The sequence below is a fragment of the Cupressus sempervirens genome, chromosome 5, assembly GCF_028749045.1.
Source record: "Cupressus sempervirens isolate cs-2001-9-10 chromosome 5, ASM2874904v1, whole genome shotgun sequence".
In the NCBI taxonomy this organism is placed as follows: domain Eukaryota; kingdom Viridiplantae; phylum Streptophyta; class Pinopsida; order Cupressales; family Cupressaceae; genus Cupressus; species Cupressus sempervirens.
Genome location: NC_143122.1, coordinates 48599204 through 48618739, shown reverse-complemented (window position 1 = coordinate 48618739; position 19536 = coordinate 48599204). Strand labels below are relative to the sequence as shown.

At 37.3% G+C, this 19536-nt stretch overlaps 1 protein-coding gene across 1 annotated transcript in view; it reads left to right on the top strand.

Annotated features, from left to right (window-relative positions):
* Positions 1 to 951: 951 nt before the first annotated feature.
* EMB1270 (Pentatricopeptide repeat (PPR) superfamily protein) overlaps positions 952 to 19536 on the top strand; it is a 68900-nt gene continuing 50315 nt past the window's right edge. The window contains exons 1-2 of the mRNA XM_089828537.1: positions 952 to 4753; positions 4846 to 5046. Of these exons, the coding sequence (XP_089684663.1) occupies positions 1125 to 4753; positions 4846 to 5046 (3830 nt within the window). The 5' untranslated portion in view covers positions 952 to 1124. The remainder of the gene's footprint in view (positions 4754 to 4845; positions 5047 to 19536) is intronic.

The window sequence follows — 19536 nt, the reverse complement described above, 5'->3', positions numbered from 1 at the left end:
TTCTATCACAAATAAATAAAGTCCATGCAACTGATTACAGGTTCTGATTCAACCAGATTTAAATCACAACTAACACACAAAAAGAGAATGATCATCTGCACTTAATTTGTCAAACCTTAAAAGCACTCAATTCAAAAGGGAAAAATCAAATCTTTGCTAACAGACTACAACTATAGAAATGTCTACCATTTTTTTCTGCAAAAGTGAGCCAAAATTAATCAAAAGAATTTGAAAAGGGCAACATACCACAGAATATAACTGGGCGCTAGATTCTTCTGAGAAAATATTCAAAAAGTGGACCAAATTTGCTAAGTAAAAGCTTGTTGGAATCTTTGAAATCCATTAAAGAAGATTCAAAGAATAAAATGCCTTCTCCTGTACTTTGCATCGTTTCCAGATGGCTTGACAAAAGCTTAAAGAAAATCTCACCTTATTCATCAGATTCCGTCTCTTATTATCCACAAAAACACCATGCAAAGATTCAGTTTCATACAAACAGAAAGATATGTCAATGGGCTTCAAGAGAATTGCAAGTTTGATTCATCAAGATTATTTGAGAGTGAAGAATAAAAGGAAAATTAGAAACTTTCTAAAGAGTTGTGAAAATAATTAAGTTTTATTTTTAGAAATTTCTAAATTTAATGTTTTTTTAGTGTATCATCTGAAAATTAATTAGAAAATTAAAAGAAACAACATTTTCGGTGAAATGGTAATTTTTGGAAGCAAAAGCTCCCACAATAAACCTATCGACTTAATTATGCCAGACTGCATGGTTAATATTTGAATCATTCCCGCCCTTTCTTTTCTAGTGACCCCTCCCGCCTCCATTAATGAATGTCGTTTGTCTACATAAAAATGTTTAACTGAAACTAGAAGTCATCATCGTTGGACCCCACCCCAATAGATGGATATTGCATGGGCATACGTGTTAAGCAATGTCATTTTGTCTTGCTCCACGACAGACGGCTCCGAAAGAAGCGGATTCTCGCTAATCAGAAGTACTCACAACGTGTACTTGCGGCGTGGAGACACTCTATTCCGATTAGAATTACTCACAACGTGTACCGAGGGCGTCGATACACTCAATTCTGAGGAGGGGCAATGTATGTAGAGGTAGCTCAAAAATGTTAGTCGTATGTGTTTTCCCAGCCAGGGGAGTTCATTCAGGGGCACCATCGCCTCCAATACAGGTATGCTATTCAAATTCATCATCCAATAATGCATCAGTGACGTCTTCTTCTTCTCCACCACAATTCAAGTACAGCAGGGCTTCGCCTTCCGTAAGATGGCCTCATTTGAATAGGGAAGATGACCCAGTAGATTTGTTTTCATTGCCTTCCACTAAAATCCCACCAGAACAAAATGGTAGAAAATCCAGAAAGCAACGCAACAATTATTTGGAAAGAGAGCAGGGGACCTCCAAATCTTCAGAGTTAAAAAACCCCGCAAGCATAAATGTTAAAACAACCACACATGAAGACATCCATTTGGAGCAGCAGGAAGGCTTTATACCTCCGGCTCCTAAGCAAGATACAATGGACGAGAATTCCACTTTGGAGAGTAAGAGATTGGCTAAAAGACAAGCACAACTTGCAATCAAGAGGGCCAATGATTGGCAGAGCCGAGTTTATCGACTCTCCAATGCCATATGCAAGCTGCGTTCCGATAGACTAGTGGCAGAAGTGCTGGAGAATTCTAATATAGAGCAGCTCTCACCGCTTGATTATTGTTATGTCGTGAAAAGGGTAGGACAGACAGATTGGAAAAGAGCTCTAGAGATTTATGAATGGCTAAACCTTTGGCATTTGTATACGCCAAATCCCCGGATGTTGGCAACGATATTGGGTGTTTTGGGCAGGGCTAATCAGATTGTTTTCGCGGAGGAGATTTTTAAGAGAGCAGAATCTACAGTGGGGAATTGTGTTCAAGTATACAATGCAATGATGGGAGTCTATGCTAGATACGGGAATTGTGAGAAAGTGCAAGAATTGGTTAACTCGATGAGGTCCCAGGGTTGTGAGCCAGACCTTGTGACTTTCAATACTCTGATTAATGCTCGCACCAAGGCGGGCTATATGGGAAATGGTTCTGCAATTCGTTTGCTTCGAGAAGTAAAAAATGCAGGGCTTAGACCTGATATTATTACTTATAATACACTTATCAGTTCCTGTGCAGCAGGTGGTAGTGCTTTGGAGGGTGAAGAAGTTTTTAAGGATATGGAGCAATGTGGGTGCGAGCCTGATCTTTGGACTTACAATGCAATGATTTCCGTGTACGGGCGTTCTGGGAAGGATGAGGAAGCAGGGGAATTATTGGATGCTATAAAAAGGAGAGGATTTTATCCAGATGCTGTCACCTACAATGCTCTATTGTATGCATTTGCAAGGAACGGGAAGGTGGATAAGGTTGATGGAGTCAGGATGCAAATGGCTTCTTCTGGATTCAAGGCAGATGAAATCACCTACAATACTATGATTCACATGTATGGGAAGAAGGGCATGCATGAAAATGCCCATCTTCTATATAAGGAAATGAAAACATCAAGGTGCCGTCCAGATGCAGTGACATTCACCGTTTTGGTTGATTCTCTAGGGAAAGCTGGCTTCATAATGGAGGCAGCCCAGATTTTCTCTGAAATGTCAGAAGCTAGGGTGAGACCGACATTACGTACATTCAGTGCTTTGATCTGTGGGTATGCGAAGGCAGGGATGCTAGAAGAAGCATATGAAACATATGATTGTATGATAAAGAATGGAATAAAGCCGGATTGTCTGGCATATTCTGTGATACTTGGTGTTCTACTAAAAGCCAACAAGATAGAAAAGGCGTTGGCATTGTGTCAGAATATGGTGCAGGAGGGCTTCAAACCAGATCCAAATTTATTTCAATCCATGCTTCAGATCTATATGGTTGAAGATAACCACGAGAATGTGGAGAAATTGATTGCATATATGGAGGCTTCTTCTCTTGATACTTTGACTCTATGTAGAATCCTGGTCAAGGCAAAATGCAATGAGCAAGCGGCTGAAGTGTTGAAGTCAGCTGTGGTTCAAGGTTACTCTCCCGGACATGAAAACTTGCTTTCCATTCTTAATGTATATCACTTGTCAAAGAGGTACGATGATGCACGCTTGTTTGTAAATTTCATATCCGATATTGGAACCAAATCTCTCACTGCCATACATGAAGCATTGATCATTATGCTTGCACAAGCTGAACAGGTTGAAGCTGCAAGAGAAGAGTTCGAAAAATTGAGTATTTATTGTCCTGTGGTTAGTGTCTCTGTTTACGAGGTTCTGATTATAGCATATGAGCGGTCTGAGCTTCTTGCTGAAGCTTCTCAACTTTATTCAGATTTCAGGTATTATGGTCTCCAGATGACTTATCATATCTGTAGATCTATGGCCATGATTTATTGTAAGATGGGGTTTCCCGAGACAGCGGATTATTTACTTGGCTGCAGTTTGAAAAGTGGTATGATAGTAGAAGATTATTCGGTTTATGTTGCTCTGATTGAGGCTTACGGAAAACAAAATATGTGGCAGAATGCTGAAGAGATATCTGGGCAGCTTCAGTTGTCAAACTTGCCCATAAATGCGAAGGTTTACAATGCTCTCATATGTGCATATGCTCAGAGTGGCCAGCACAAGCAAGCACGGATTGCATTTGATCAAATGTTGAAAAACGGGTTGTCACCCACAGTGGACACCATCAATGGCCTCATGCAGGCATTGATTAATGGAGAAAGATTGGAACATTTGCAAATCCTAGTTGAGGAATTACAGCAGATTGGATTTAAGATAAGTAAAAGTACCGTCTCTCTGATGTTTAATGCATTTGCCAAAGCTGGGAATATTCCCGAGGTAAAAAGGATTTATAGTGATATGAAAGCTGCAGGTTATTCTCCTAACATGCAACTTTATAGAACCTTAATCAAATTGCTCAGCAAGAGAGAGCAAGTCAGAGATGCAGAGTTGATTGTTGGAGATATGGAAGCAGCTGGTTTTAAGCCTGATGTTGGCATCTACAATACAATGCTGAATCTGTACACATGCACAGGACATTCAAAGAAGGCAGTTGAAGTTTATCAACACATGCAAGCAGCCATGTGTGCTCCGGACAGTGATACTTATAGCATTTTAATTTCTATGTACAGTAAGCATCACAGGACTGGAGAAGCTTTTGCTATTCTGAAAGAAATGGAAAGGTCTGGTCACATACCCACATTGAATGCATACAAAGAATTACTTTCTGTGTGTGGTAGACGACACCTATGGGAAGAGACTGAAAAACTCTTCAGTGAAATGCAAAATTCTTGCAAATTGGATAGGGAAGCATATCATGTCATGATGAAGACGTATAGACATGCTGGTGAGCATAAAAAAGCAGAAAATCTCCTGGCTGAGATGAGAAATTCAGGGATTGAGCCCACTTTTGCAACGATGCATATGCTTATGGATTCATATGGAAAGGGTGGAGAACCAGAAAGAGCAGAAAATGTATTCAAGGATTTATATGACTGTGGATTGAATATGGGTACTGCACAGTATAATACTGTCATGAATGCTTACCTTAAAATTGGTGATCATGCCATGGCAATTGAGAAGTTGATGAAGATGAGGGTGGATGGTTTTGAGCCAGACTGTAGGACATGGACATGCATCATTGGGGCTGCAAGCATGTGTAAAAGTACCAGTGAAACATTATATCTTCTTAGGAATTTGGGTGCTGTAGGATTTACACTTCCAATGAGGTAGTTCTTACTTGTGGCCTTTGTTTGTTCATGGAAGTCTTTCTCGCTTTATTTTGATAACTTATTGCATTCTTCTATGGAAAAACATTTAGGCTGCTAACAGAGAGTTCAGAGAAATTGATATCAGAAGTTGACGTCCTTCTGGAAGAAATGAAGATTCTGGAAGATGAGGTTGGATTTGGCCTTGTGAATGTCATTGAAGATCTTCTTTGGGCATTTGAACGGAGGGCTACGGCTGCATGGATATTTCAAATGGCTGTTCAAAAGAAGATTTACCCTCAAAATGTCTTTAGGTATGTTTTTATTATATGATATCTATGAATCTTCTGGACTTGAGAGTTTGTGTCTCAGTATGTCTTGCCTGTTTATTGAAAATAAAGTAGTTGCGTGGGCTGTAAATTTTCTACAATATTTCAGGATTCTGAAAATCTGATTAAACCATTTTTTGCATGGCTCATTTTGACCTCTGAATGCTTTTCATTATTTTCTCCTACAATTAGCTGTTTGTTGGTCTGCTGATTTCAACTACTTGGAATTCACAGATCCTCTAGTTTCCTTCTTAAGCTATGTGTGGATAGGGATTAGATGATTTAAAATATTGTAATTTTAAAAAATTATCTACCCCAAAATTCCACTAACAATCTGTCAGAGAGGAGTCTACTATAAAGTTAAAAACAAACAATTTCTTTACCAACTAAATAGCTAGCAGTTGCACCTAAAAGAGGTGCAGCAAAATATATTATTTTAGCAAAAAAGTTAAGAAACAAATAAGAATGTGCATTTCTCTTTATTTTCCTTTATCTAATTCAAAGGTTTCATTGATAGCAAGATACATTGCATAGTTTGAAAAAGCTAGACTACATGTTTCAATGCTGAGTAATTTTTCATTCTTTATTTAATATTTAGCATACTTCAGTTTACATTGCAAAATGAAACATGTTTCCAAAACAACCCACTTGTTGTGTGGTTCTTTTTTGCACAACTTCTACCAATTTTACAAATTTGCACAATTTGAATACAGTGGTTTGTTCAGCTTACACCCTATATTGTCTCTCAATTATTTGTGGTGATGTTGTTAGGGAGGATTCCAAGATTGTTTTGATACGATCACAACTAATTCATTGAAGTAGAATCAACTGTTGATGCTACTTTTTCTTCCTCTTCCTCTTCCTTTTCTTCGTATTCTCCTCATCTACCACCACCACCACCTCCTCCTCCTCCTCCTTCTCGTTGTAATGTCCCTGCTATTAGGGTTAGCTTGGGACAAGTAATACTCGCAAAACAAATATGAGAATTCAACAATGACCAGTATAAACTTACTATTCTACCCTCTAACTCAAATCAAACCTTAAAGACGTCTCTAGTCCGGCTTTCCTAACCCTTTGTTACTCCTCCGTCTTCTCTGGATAAAGAGCACATGATTATACTGAGAGGGGGAGTGAATCAATATAATAACAACTTTGGCAATGTAAAACTTTTACCGAAATAATAACTTCAAATACTGAAATAAACAATTATGCACATGAACACAATAACAAAATCTTTACGTGGAAACCCAATGTGGGAAAAAACCATGACAAATAAATGCTTTTATCTAAACTTGTTCTTTTAAAAAGATTTGTAGGCTACAACCTACTAGAGGCTCTAACCCCTATGTTTATGAGGACCGATCTCTAGAAGCTCCAACTCCCATACCTTGCAGACACTGACGTACTGGATGCCCCAATCCCTACTGCTGTCTTCGTGAGCACCAACTTACTGCATACAAATTCCTATTCCACCTTGACTATGTTGCTTACTTCAATTGATGATGGATACTTCAATTACACAAATATCTTTTCTTCAATCTGACATTTGTATCTAGTTGAATTCTTTAACTTCAGCACACAATATGCCCTTCTATCTTATTTCTTATTTCTACCTTAAATCAACCTCTAAAAATATTTTCTTTTGAGTAGCCAACATATTCTCACACACATAAATATATATATAAATCAGATTTTCAATTTGATTATATATTCTTTCTTTAAACTCTTCTTATTCTTATTCCTCTCACTTCATTGCTTATATCTCACTATTTATTTCAAAATGGACTAACTCTTATTTATATTCCTCTCATTCAAATGGTGTGACTTTTCAAAGTCGAGAATTATATCTCTTCGACTTCTTTTACCTATAATTAATATTGATGTAATTTAATTTATTTAATCACCCATCTTATTGAATCACACTTGTTAACCTTTACTTGCATAATATCTGTAACATTTCTGATTCCATAAAATTGTGGATTCCTAGCGTTACTTCTAACATTCTACCCATCCATTTCAACACCCAACTCTTTTGTTGTAAAATGACATATATTGCTTTTTTAAAAAACTTTGCCGTTCACATTTGCAGAATATGAATTGTTCTGTGCAAAGACTGCTTGACTTCCCAAAGTGATATCACTGAGTCTTCTTTATTGCTGCCTGTTAATTATTCGAACTCAATCATAATCATTGTCTTAAAAGTATTGTTCTCATCAGTCCTTCAAATTTCTCAGCTCTGTCGCTGAAGAATTTATTACTGGTATATATATATGATGCATCTTCGTCTTTTGTTACTCAAATCTTCATTGGTTCTTGACATCTCTTCATTGAACGATGTCAAGCCTTGTCTACAGACGTGTTTCTTGTGGTGCAGAGCTCTTTAACGTATATATAATCTGAGTCACCATATTCCTATAATACAAACGTTATTCTATCATATATGCTGACCAATGTCATTCCTATCATAATCGATATTTTATGTCAATTCTTTCTTTCCAGATTATCGAAAGACTTTTGTAGTATTATTTGTTTAATGACCGCTCTCAACATTCATTATGATGACAAGGATGTTGTTCGAATATGGACTTGACTCTATATAAACTTCATTTCGAAAATCTCTGCTTGATGATATTTGCCTTGTTTGATCGAAACTTTTGCCGGTGTTTCAATGACACAGAAATTGCTTGAATACAATCTCTACTCTGTTTCCAATCGATGGATTTCTGCTGCATGAGCCAGCTTTGTGTTAGCCCAGAGCCCATCAGGATCTTCTAGTGCGATGACTCTTTGCTTACATGTAGATTGCTGAAGATTTTATTACTGCTAACTGCTTCAAAATAAACCCAACAGTAGTATTTTGTTATCATAGTCACTTTAGTTATATCCCTCGTATCTTTGTAACATATCCTCTGTATAGTTATATCACTGAAATCGTTCCTCTTAATCAACCATCCAAAGACTTCCCTTTTTTTCTTCTCTAACATGTGACTTACTGGATGTTGTCCCTTTCTAAGGTATTTGTGCCATAATCATTGTCATACTTAATCATAGTTTTATTACTATCTGTATTCACTCGTTGTGTGAACTTAATTATATGTCTTTGTCGAAACTTGTAATGCATATTTCCTTTTTGGCTTTTTTTTACTTCTCTTGTTGTTGTTTCATATTAAAGAATATAGACCAGGTGATGGGGGGTGTGTCTGCTAATGATGCTTCTCCTAACTTCCTTCTCGATTGAACTCCAACCACTATACTACTTGTTGCTTTACCTCTACTCCTATGAATGGAAAGATTAGCAAATGGACGGGGATTGAATCTGATGAAAGCTTACCAGCGGCTCTACCTTCATAGATGCAATGATTCAAGGGAAAAAGACTAGATTATCACACAAGGCTTCCTAACCAGCTGCTAGGATGCTAGTGGCCTAGTTTATAGATCCCTATCAAACATCCACTAATATCACCATGCAACTATCCATCTACTCCTATTCTTTAACAACTTTCTTGAAATAAAACCTACTTTAATGAATTCAAGGAAATTTAATCCTAACTATTGGAAGTAGAAACCATGCATTAACACCAAATGTTCTTAATCACCATGCAAGTCACAACAATGATAAAGAGAAGCAATTTTGGTATTATCTTAAGCAACAATTTTCTTCAACCCTTTACAAATGAGAGCAAATGGTCTAATATAGAGGCCAAAATCACAACCGACAGTAGAGATTAAGAGGCAAAATCAATGATCGAGATTAGATCCTAAAAATTCTAATTAGGGTTGTCACCACATTGGCCAATGAGAAGACGCCACCTCATCAATTGAACAATGAAAAAAAGGAAAAGTGGCAACCAATGAGAAGGCTCCAAAATGGTAGCCAATTAGAATTAGACACCTATCCTACCCAAGAAGAAGGAAAAATTGCCACTTGGGCTTACACTAAATTTTCTTCTAATATAACTCTACCCTTTTCTTTCATCTTTTTAGGCAAAGCGATGAACTTGGCTAGCCTATTGTTGACTTCCTTCATGGGAGGGCAAAGCGTGTGCTTCATCTTGAGCTCAGCTGAATTCATCATGTTGCTAGCTACTTGATTCCGAATTAGAGCTCACCTCTACTGCGGCCCCTTGTCCACTTGTGTTATTCTCTTGGCCTCTAGCCTCAATTATGCTCTCCCATGATGGTGCTACACTCCGTCTCTTTGTTGGAGGTTCCTGATGTTCTTTACTTTTCTCAACCTCCAGATTTCTCTTCTTGCTCTTAACTACTCTTTGTTGCTAGCTATTGCCTTCACCTTTTTGTCTGATTGATTCCGCTGGACCTTCTTCCTCTAGTTTCATCTTCTCATAAGTAAGGTATACTTTCTGACTTTGTAATTGCCTTAACTTCCCATTGTACCACAACTCAATGTGTAGATCAACTGTCCTTGTAACTGCCTCTAAGGAAGGATCTTGATGATCGTCCCAATTCACTGGACTCAACTCCGTTCCATCCACTCTATCATAATCTCCTCTTAGCACATTTTCATCATCTTCTAGTTGATTGGGAATATCAAGGCCTCTCCATTTGATTGCCCTCATCATACCCACTAACAACCTTGAGAAAGCTAGCTTTCTCACATGAAAATCATCCTGTGCATTAGCGTAAAAATCTTCTATGGTAGGAATGTGCTTGAATGTATTTTCATGAGATGCCTTGATAAGACCATTAGGATCGAATCCTTGTCTTGCTTTATACCATCCTAGATGATACCATTCTAATTCTTTCTCCGTAGCTGCAAAAGCGACAGGATTGGGGCAAGTATCATTGCCTATTCCAAATGAGAAGTTAATCCCTGTCTCACCTTTAAGTTTCATCATTTTGTCATAATGCTCAAGTTGCCTAGCCAACTCTATCAAAACTACCTTGTCGGGTGGGTATCTTAGAAGTCTCTTGGGACAAACTGTACTTCCTGCTACTCTAATATATGTGAATTGTGGAAATTGGATGAACCAAATCCCACACTTCTTAACTTTTGCTTCCGCTTCCAATGAGAGCCTTCTAGCAAGTGTCCCTTGCAATATCCTTACCGTCTTCATGGCAAAGGTGTCATAAAACATCTTATAATCTTTGGTGTTGTGCAAATGAAGCTATGGATAGCACTCATGCACCAAATATTGCCCCAGCCCATTGCCAATCACTCCTAAGGCCTTAAGTCCAGGATTTTCATATAGTCTCGCAATCAGATAGAAAAGATAGGACCCCATATAGAATCATTTTTGATTTTGCACTGTTCTAAGTTGCAACTCTAAATTTTCACTTATGATTCTAGCCCAATCAATTTGTCTTTTTCCATTTTCAATTTCATCAATAAAGAAGTACATCCAATTTTCGAATTGCATACCTTGAGCCATGCCCATGACTTGGCTGAGAAGCACAATAAGATTGCCATATTTCGATTTAAAATTTGACTTGGTGAGCTTTGATGACCTGGTAACTCCCTTCTTGCCTTCGTGCAACCAATTCTGCTTTAGATGAATGAAGTAAGCTTTGTAATTATCCTGAAATAACTTGGTTGCTTGATCTATCAGTACCATTGTCATGCTTTTATATTGGGGAATATTAAATACTTCTTTGACAATTTGTCCGTCGATGTTGGCTAACACTCTCTTCCCTTAATAAAAATTGATGGACTTGGTAACAATATCAAACCGGGATGCACACTCCATCACCAATTCTGGACGAGGCAAGGTAGGAGGGAAATTTGCCGCATGTACAATTCCGCTCTTGTAGATCTTCGCCATGGGGGATTGTGCTTCCTTTAACTGTATCATGTTCATTGTGCCAATATTGGTATGACTTATTCACCTCATTTTTGAGAAGAAGGTGGTCTTAGACATCATATCTTCCTTGTCTTTTTTGGTATTCGTTCTCTTTGGGTTCTTGCTTGCACTAACATCTACCATCCTAAACACTTATTTTTGCCCCTTCGTTCTAAATGATATGGACTACACTTATCAATCTCCAACCTTTCTATTGATGAAATCTAGCTTATTTCTGCCTCTCCAAATCCTATCTCTACACTTATCAATTTCCACAAACTTCTTTTCTATGGATGGGACTACCACTTATTTCTGCCTCTTCGTTACCTTAGGGTGGATTACACTTATATCTCTCAACTTCAATCCTAGGGTGGTCTAGCTTATTTCTACCTCTCCAAATGTCCTATCATAAAATCTACACTTATATCTCCCAACTTTAGCCTATCAATGGAAATGATGAAGTGGTGGATGATGAGTGCAAGAAGAATATAAGAGAAATGAATCAAGCAAGAACAATAAATAGAATCCACCTTTAAAACCAATCTTCACCTCTAAAAATGAATAAAATTTTACCTTAAATCTGCCTTTACCAATAATTGAGTCCTCCTCAATTTCGGATCAAATCTTAGAAATTTCAATCCTCTTTGCAAGTAATGATGCCCTAGCAAAAATCAGGATTTCGACTTCCTTGAAATCATCCACACTTGCCAAAAATCAGACCTTAAATCACATTGTCCTCTTCAGCAAATAAAATCGCCAAATTCTGGAAGCAGAAAATCGCAGCCAAAGATGGAGAAATCAGACTTCAAAAAAAATCGCCCAAGCTGAAAAAAATCAGATTTGCTCCAAAAATTGCCTTAGGGCAGAAATTCGCCCAAGCAAGAAGGAGAAAAATGCTGCCAAAAAAAGGAAAAATCTGGTCCAAAAATCGGCCAAGCTGAAATTCCCCTTCCTTTGAAGAAAATCACACATCCAAGGAGGAGGAGGAAAAATGAATGAGAAAATAAGAGGAGGGGAAGTGCCCTCTTATACCAAACTTTTTGCCTCTCCAACTGGGCCGACTCGCCTTGAGGAAAAACAAAATTAAATTAACCTCTTAATTAATGGCCCATATTTAAATGCAACATTAAAATTACTTAGCCTTATAGTGAAATTGGCCTATTTAATTGCTAGTTTTGATCAAAATTGTAAATAGAAACAAGGTAAGCCTAGGAAATATTAAAATTTTCATTTAATAATATTTTGGCAATTAAAATATCATTAAAATCGAATCTAGCAAGCTGAAATCAATTTTTAATTCCAAATTACCAATTTCTTTTAATATTTTAAAATATTAAAAAAATCCTCTAGGCAAAATTTCCACCCAATTAATACAATTTTGCAATTTAATTCAATTTTAATTTTGCAAGTACAATTTCAAATTTCAAATAAATCCTTTTCGTAGCAGTCAAAATTCGAACTCCAATTTCAATTTCACTATCAAAAATTTCATTTTTTACCAAAAAATTCAAGCTTTTCCAAAATGGCTAAATCTAAAAAAATCATTTTGAAAATGCTCAAGCTTATACAATTATTTCAAATTCTCAAAAAATCATCAAAGTCCAAAAATTTTCAATTTTATTCTGCCAGATATCATTTTAACCATCGAAAAAATGTTGTTTTTTGAATTCTATTTGGCCTAAGGACAAAATTACACGTTTCGGAAAATCAAGTTTCGCATTGGGTGTAAAAAATAAATCAAATCACATCCTCCCTAGCCCAAAGGCGTTCAAGGTGTAAAATTTTCAAATCAAAAACCTCTGGACAACTTTGAAAAATTTGCTAGGGCAACCGAAAAAATTCCAAAAAAAATCCGCGAAAATTGCCAAGGCTTGCTCGAAAAAGGGTGTCTCCAAAAGTTTTGGGGCGATGATGTGAAAACCTCACAACATCTAGCATTAACCCAAAGAAATGTTCTCGAACATTTCAAGAATAAAGTAACTTAGAACAAAGAATCTCAGGATGACCTATCCGAAAATCTACTTAAGGACAAGTGCTGAACAAGGGAAGGAACTCTCGAGTTGAACCTAGGCACCCTGACCACAAGTTACTCGTGTGTACAAATGATTTATTCCTCGCTCGACAAGAACTTGATAATCTCTCAGATCTACTAGACTTAGCTATTATAGTATCCTTACTTCAAAAGCAACCTGGAAAGAGCTCCGCTGTCAGTCAGTTGTCTATAGCCCCAACGGAGTTATTGTTGTGGCACCTCAATCACGGTTCTACCTTTAGTGATTACTTTTATAGCACCAGTAGAGACAATTGCACACCTTTGAACCAAATTTCATCTTTATTTTCAGTTTGATACTGCCTTTCCTTTTGCATAAATTCTATATTCTCTTTTTTCTCATGATATTCTCTTTTTTCTCAATCTTTTGTTTGGCTTGTAGGCAATGAAGCTCGTGGAGGGTTTGGAAGACCATAGTGGCACTGAAGCAGGTGTATGATTTTTACTATGTCCAACTTCACTTCAAAACATCAAGAACTTAGAGCAATTAAGTGTGAGTAGAATGTTGTAACCATGTCAAAGATAAGAACCTCTATCGAGTTTGACCCAAATTTAGTACAAGTCCAACCATAGAGTAATGACTACACACACCCTTTTAATCTCTGAACCTTGTCAAATGCATTCAAGAAATGAACAAGATGGACTCCGTTTTGTCACCAAAAATGTAAAATCTACACACCTCGCCCATGAGTGATAACATAGACCTCCTTTGCTCTTGCAAAGCCCCAAAACCAAAACTGCTGTCCAACTAAGGGAACCTAAAAGATCTCAAGTCAAATGACTTGATGAAAATTAAACTCAAGCTCCCTCACGACACCTAAACTAAGCAATTGAAAGAAAACTACTCTAACCAACTGAAAGGGAAACTACTCTACCTTTTGGGCCAAATGGTCCAAAACAAACTCTACTTTAAAGAACAAAAAGTAAACTAAACTACTCTCTTGAACCAAGTGGTCCAAGACAAACTCTACTTAAAGAACGAAAAGCAAACTAAACTACTCTCCTAAACCAAGCGATCCAAGACAAACCTACCCTAACTATGTACAAGACTCTAAAGGGACAACACTAACCGATCTAATAAATACACTGGATCTAACATGGTTTCTTAGGATGTTTGAAAGTGACAAGGTTTGGGTGATAGTTCTCAATCTCGCAAACTCATCCTTATACTCTGAAAAAAATTTGGTCACCTCAAACTCAACCTCAAGAAAATTATCATGCAAGATCAACAATTGAGGAAATTCATTAGGGCCATGATCAAACCACAAACAAGTTTTGTCTCCAAAATTTCCATAATCAAAATAACAACTTTTACAACTTTGAACATTAAGAGCTAGGAAAGAAACAACTTAGCATGACTCAATTTTTCAAATGGAACCTACAAATTCTCCATGGCCTCAGGAAGTCGAAGTTGGTGGTGGACCATCCCAATAGCATCAACACCAAAGCCATGAGTGATCAAGGTAGGGTCACTCGTGAAGTCAAGGCCTTGAAACATCCTTTTAGGGGGCTTGTCCTTGTGAAACATGAACCATGCATCCTTGTTGATGCAAGGAGCTCCCCTTAATACATAAATTTATAATAAAAACATAGAAACAACAGAAAATGTGAGAACAAAATATGGACTTCTTATTTGCACCGCAAATGCGGAATCACAAAATTCATAAGTACAATATGTTAACTCACATGGGCACCTTTAGTACAATAATTTGCAAGACAAGCTGTGAACTATCACCCAGAGCTGTCTTAGACAATGTTTGGGCCTTTCTTAAATAGGTAGTTTTATGCTGCCTAGGAAGGTTCTAGATACTCAAACTTAATACTTAGGGATGAAAGACCCTAACAATACACATGGAGTCGGCCAAATACATCTTTGACAAATTATTCTAGAAATTTCGGTAGCCCAACTTCCGAAGGCCGTAACTCACGAACCGTTGCTTCGATTGGCTGTTATAATCACTTTTCGGAAACGCCAGCTCATGATCTACAGGTTTGGAATCGTGCTAGTGCCCTTTTGTCGAGTTTTTGGATCTCATCAGGGTATTCTAAGGCCTCCAACCGTGAGCCTAGAGATTTTTTTACAAATTTTCCCACTGAAAATCCACAATAACTTCTTTGATAGTAATGCTTGAGAAATGAGATTTTTGTGGTAGGCTTAAAACTCTTAAATGAACCTTCCTGTAGAAAATGAGAACAGTTTGAGCTCCTATGACAAACTTACTCAAAATAGTAAGTTCCCATAAATAGTAACCACCCTGTCTACTAGTCCTTATTAAAATAGAAAAGACTGAAAATAAATATTTTTTTGGGTGATGCAAGATTGCCCTTGCACCCAGGATGCTTCTGCATTAGACACTCGGGGTAATTTGAGAAGTGACCCCGTCACATCTTAGGTGTTCAGAGGAAAACCAAGACGGTTAACCTTCTCCTTTGCTAGCCATGATGAATCCTCAACTAGTCTCCCTTGCCATTTGACCAAATATTCCTCATAAGTTCTGCTTTGGTACTTTTTCCAACATGATTGTACAATATCTCCTCAATTTTCTTTGTAGCCGAACTAGCTTTTGGAATTCTCCATTGTGCTGCTGCAACTTCATCGCCATCACCTCCTTTATAATACTCTGTCAATTATGAAATATTGAATATTGGTGAAATATTCAATTCAGTAGGCAACTCCACTTCATACACATTGCTAGAATCGTGCCTCTTCACTATCTTGCACGGTCCAAACTTCTTCATCTTCAACTTATTATATGTACGCACTGTAAAAAACTCCTTTCTCAAATGAACCATGACTTCATCTCCAATCTGAAATTCCTTATATCTCCATTTCACAACTGCCTTAGCCTTATACTGTGTATTCATCTTTATGATGTGCTTCCTCACCTCCTCATGGATGTTCTTCAAATGCTTAGCAAAATCTTCTGCTTCAGCGCTACTTATCTCTCCTTTATCTAACTGCCTCAGTTTAGAAGCACTTCTGGGACTATTCCCATATACAATTTGGAAAGGTGATTTACTAGTACTCCTATTGACAGAATTATTATAAGCAAATTCCACTGGAGGTAAAATCATATCCCATCCTTTTGGTTCATCTCCAACCAAGCATCTCAACAAATTTCCCAAATTGCGATTCACAACTTCTATCTGTCCATCAGTCTGTGGATGATGTGATGAACTGAATTTCAAATCTATTTTCAACTTCTTCCACAATGTACGCCAGAAATACCCAACAAATTTGGTATCTCGATTTGAAACTATACTCTTTGGCAGACCATGTAATCTCACCACTTCTCTAAAAAAAAACTCTGCTACATGAACAACATCACTAGTCTTCTTGCAAGGAATATAATGTGCCATCTTTGAAAAACTGTCAACCAACATAAAAATAGAATCATGCTCATGCTGTGTTCTCGGTAATCCAAGAACAAAACCCATGCTGATATCCTCTCATGGCTTCTCTGTATAGGTAATGGTTGATACAACCCTGTATTCTGCTTCACCCCTTTCGCCATCTAACATACTCTGCAAATTTGTACAAACTTTATCACATCTTGCTGCAACTGTGGCCAGTAGTAATTTTCAGCAACCAAAGCTATGGTTTTATCTCTGCCAAAATGTCCAACCAATCCTCCACTATGCTTCTCCTTGACAAGATTCTCTCTCATTGAACTTCTGAGAATGCACAATTGGCTTCCTTTGAACAACATATTATCCTGGATCATGAAATCCAACCACTTTGTCCTGTCAAGTGTAACAGGTTCTGTATAAGCCTTCCATGCTTCACCAAAATCAGGATCATTTGGATACAATGTGTAGACACCTAAGTTTGATTACACCGCTTTGGTAATCCTATTTAGTTATTTCTAAAGGCATCATTAATTAAATTCCTATTTAATTAATCCTTTGCCATCCCCTAGTTGATTAATTTAATTAATCATCTATAGTCCTAATTGATAAATCAAATAACCTATTATTTATCAATTAATCCTATTCTTCTATCTAATTCCAAAATCCTCATTTTATTAAATAAATCTATTTGATAAATAAAGCCCTCAAATCTAATAACCCTTAAACTATCCTAAACCCCCTTTTTAGCCCATCCACCCATACTAACCAAGCTTAGCCACTAACTCACCCACCCTCATGAATGCCATCCACTTGCAAATCTCTAACAAGCTTAGTCTAATCCTAAATCACCTCTAATCCCCCCCCTAACCTTGTCATATTCCCTAAGTAAGCTTAAGACTTTCCTAAGCCAAGCAAAGTCAACAATCTCAACTCCCTCCAAAATATCCCAACCACTAAGCTTTGAATGCTCTTACAAAGGCCATAAAGACTCTTACAAGCCCATTCATTGCTCTTACAAGCCATAATGAAGGGTTTTTATGAAGATATTATCCCTTGAGCCTCTTTTGTTGACTCATTCTTGCCCTTTCCTTTGTCCACTCACCTTGTGACATGTGTCACTCCCTAATTGGCTGTAAGGAAGCACAATCCATGTGCTCTCCTCTCATGCAATCTAAGCCCTCCATAAGCTTTCTCCTTTCCTTCCATCTTAGCCCTCCATCTCTCAAGCCCTTAGCCTATAAATTGAATCCCCTCCCAAGTCATTTCATCACAATCCTTGAGTTAAAGTTATAATCCTAGTTTTGAGAAACCAAAGCCTTTAACCATACCCTTATGATGCCAAATTTAGAGCTCACAAAGCTATCAATTTGCCATTTTCCATCTCCATTGAAGCTAGTTTTGAGAACTTTGAGCATACATACCAAATCTAAGCAAATAGACTCATCCCTAAATCAAGTGACCATCCTCATTGGGAGAGCCATTCTATGGCCCATATTCTCATTTGAGGGTTTCACTTTGTCTCTCATATATGTTATGGTTTTTATGCTAGTTAATGCTTTTGTTTTTGAATAGATTAGTATTACTTGCTAACATATTTCTCATATACATAATGTACTGAGTTCCTTGAACCCAACCACCTCTATCTGCATTTCTATCAGCAAAAGTTGTTTTCTACTAAGAGCATCTGAAACTTTGTTAGACTTCCTACTCCTGTGTTTCAAAACAAATGTATAACTCTGCAAAAACTTGTCCCTCTTTAAATGCCTTTGGTTCAATTTTCCCTAACTGTTCAAATATTGTAAAGCTTGATGATCAATATACAAAAAAAACTCCTTAGGAAGAAGATAGTGTCTCCATTTCTTCAATGCTTGAGCTATAGCATAAAATTCTTGATCATAAATAGAATATTTTCTTTTTGCATCATTCAACTTCTCAATGAAATAAGCAACAGGTCTACCTTCCTAGCTCAAAACAGCTCCTATTGCAGTACCACTAGCATCACAGTCTACTTGAAATACCTTGTTAAAATCAGGAAGTGCTAAAACAGGTTGCTCAGTAACTTTTTGTTTTAACAGATTAAAACTCTTATCTGCTCCTAAAGTCCATTTAAACTCTTTCCTATCCCCTCTCATTGTTTCAGTGAAGGGTCCACAAATACTGCTAAAACTTTATGAACTTTTTGTAAAATGTAACCAGTCCATGAAAAGATCTTACCTCTGTCGCACTTCTTGGAGTAGGCCATTCAAGGATAGCCTTCACTTTCGCTGGGTCCATTTTCAAGCCTTCTCCTGAGATTACAAATCCTAGGTACACAAACTCTTTCTTTACAAGATTGCACTTCTTCAGGTTTATTAGCAACTTTTCTTCCCTCAACTTATCGAACACCTTGTGAATATGAATCAAATGCTCCTCTAATGTCTTACTAAAGATCAATATATCATTTAGGTAAACAATGACAAACTTACCCAGAAACTCCTTCAGTACCTCATTCATGAACCTCATGAAAGTGCTTGGTGCATTGGTTAGCCCAAAAGGCATGAGTAACCACTCATATAGTCCTTCCATTGTCTTGAAAGCAGTTTTCCACTCATCACCTTCTCTGATACGAATCTAATAGTGCTCACTCTTCAGATCAATCTTTGTGAAATACTTAGCTCCACTCAAATAGTCCATAATATCATCCATCCTTGGCAATGAAAATCTATACTTTATTGTGATCTTGTTGATAGCGTGAAAACTTGTGTACATTCTCCATTCTCCATTCTTCTTTGGTGCTAATATTGCTAGTATAGCACATGGACTCAGACTCTCTCAAATCAACCCTTTTTGCAACAACTCATGAACTTGCCTGTTCAACTCTTCACTTTCTACTGGTGTCATTCTGTGCGCTGCTTTGTCTGGCAAACTAGCTCTTGGAACCAAATCCATCTGGTGACTGATCTTCCTCATTGGGGGCAATCCATTAGGTAAATTATCTAATACAATATCAACAAACTCTTCCAACATATCTGCAACTTCTGTAGGTACTTCCTCTACTTCTTTACTATCTTTAGGAATTATAGCAAAACACATATGCTCATGTTCCATACCTTTAAGAAACTCTTTTCCATCAACAAAACATATTCTAGCAACACTACATACCTTTTCTTCTTTATCCTTCAACGACTTCAACTTATGTTTCACTCCATCCTTAGTTAGAGTGTAGGTATTTACTCGCCCATCATATACAACACGCCTGTCAAACTGCCACGACCTACCCAACAATATATGAAATAT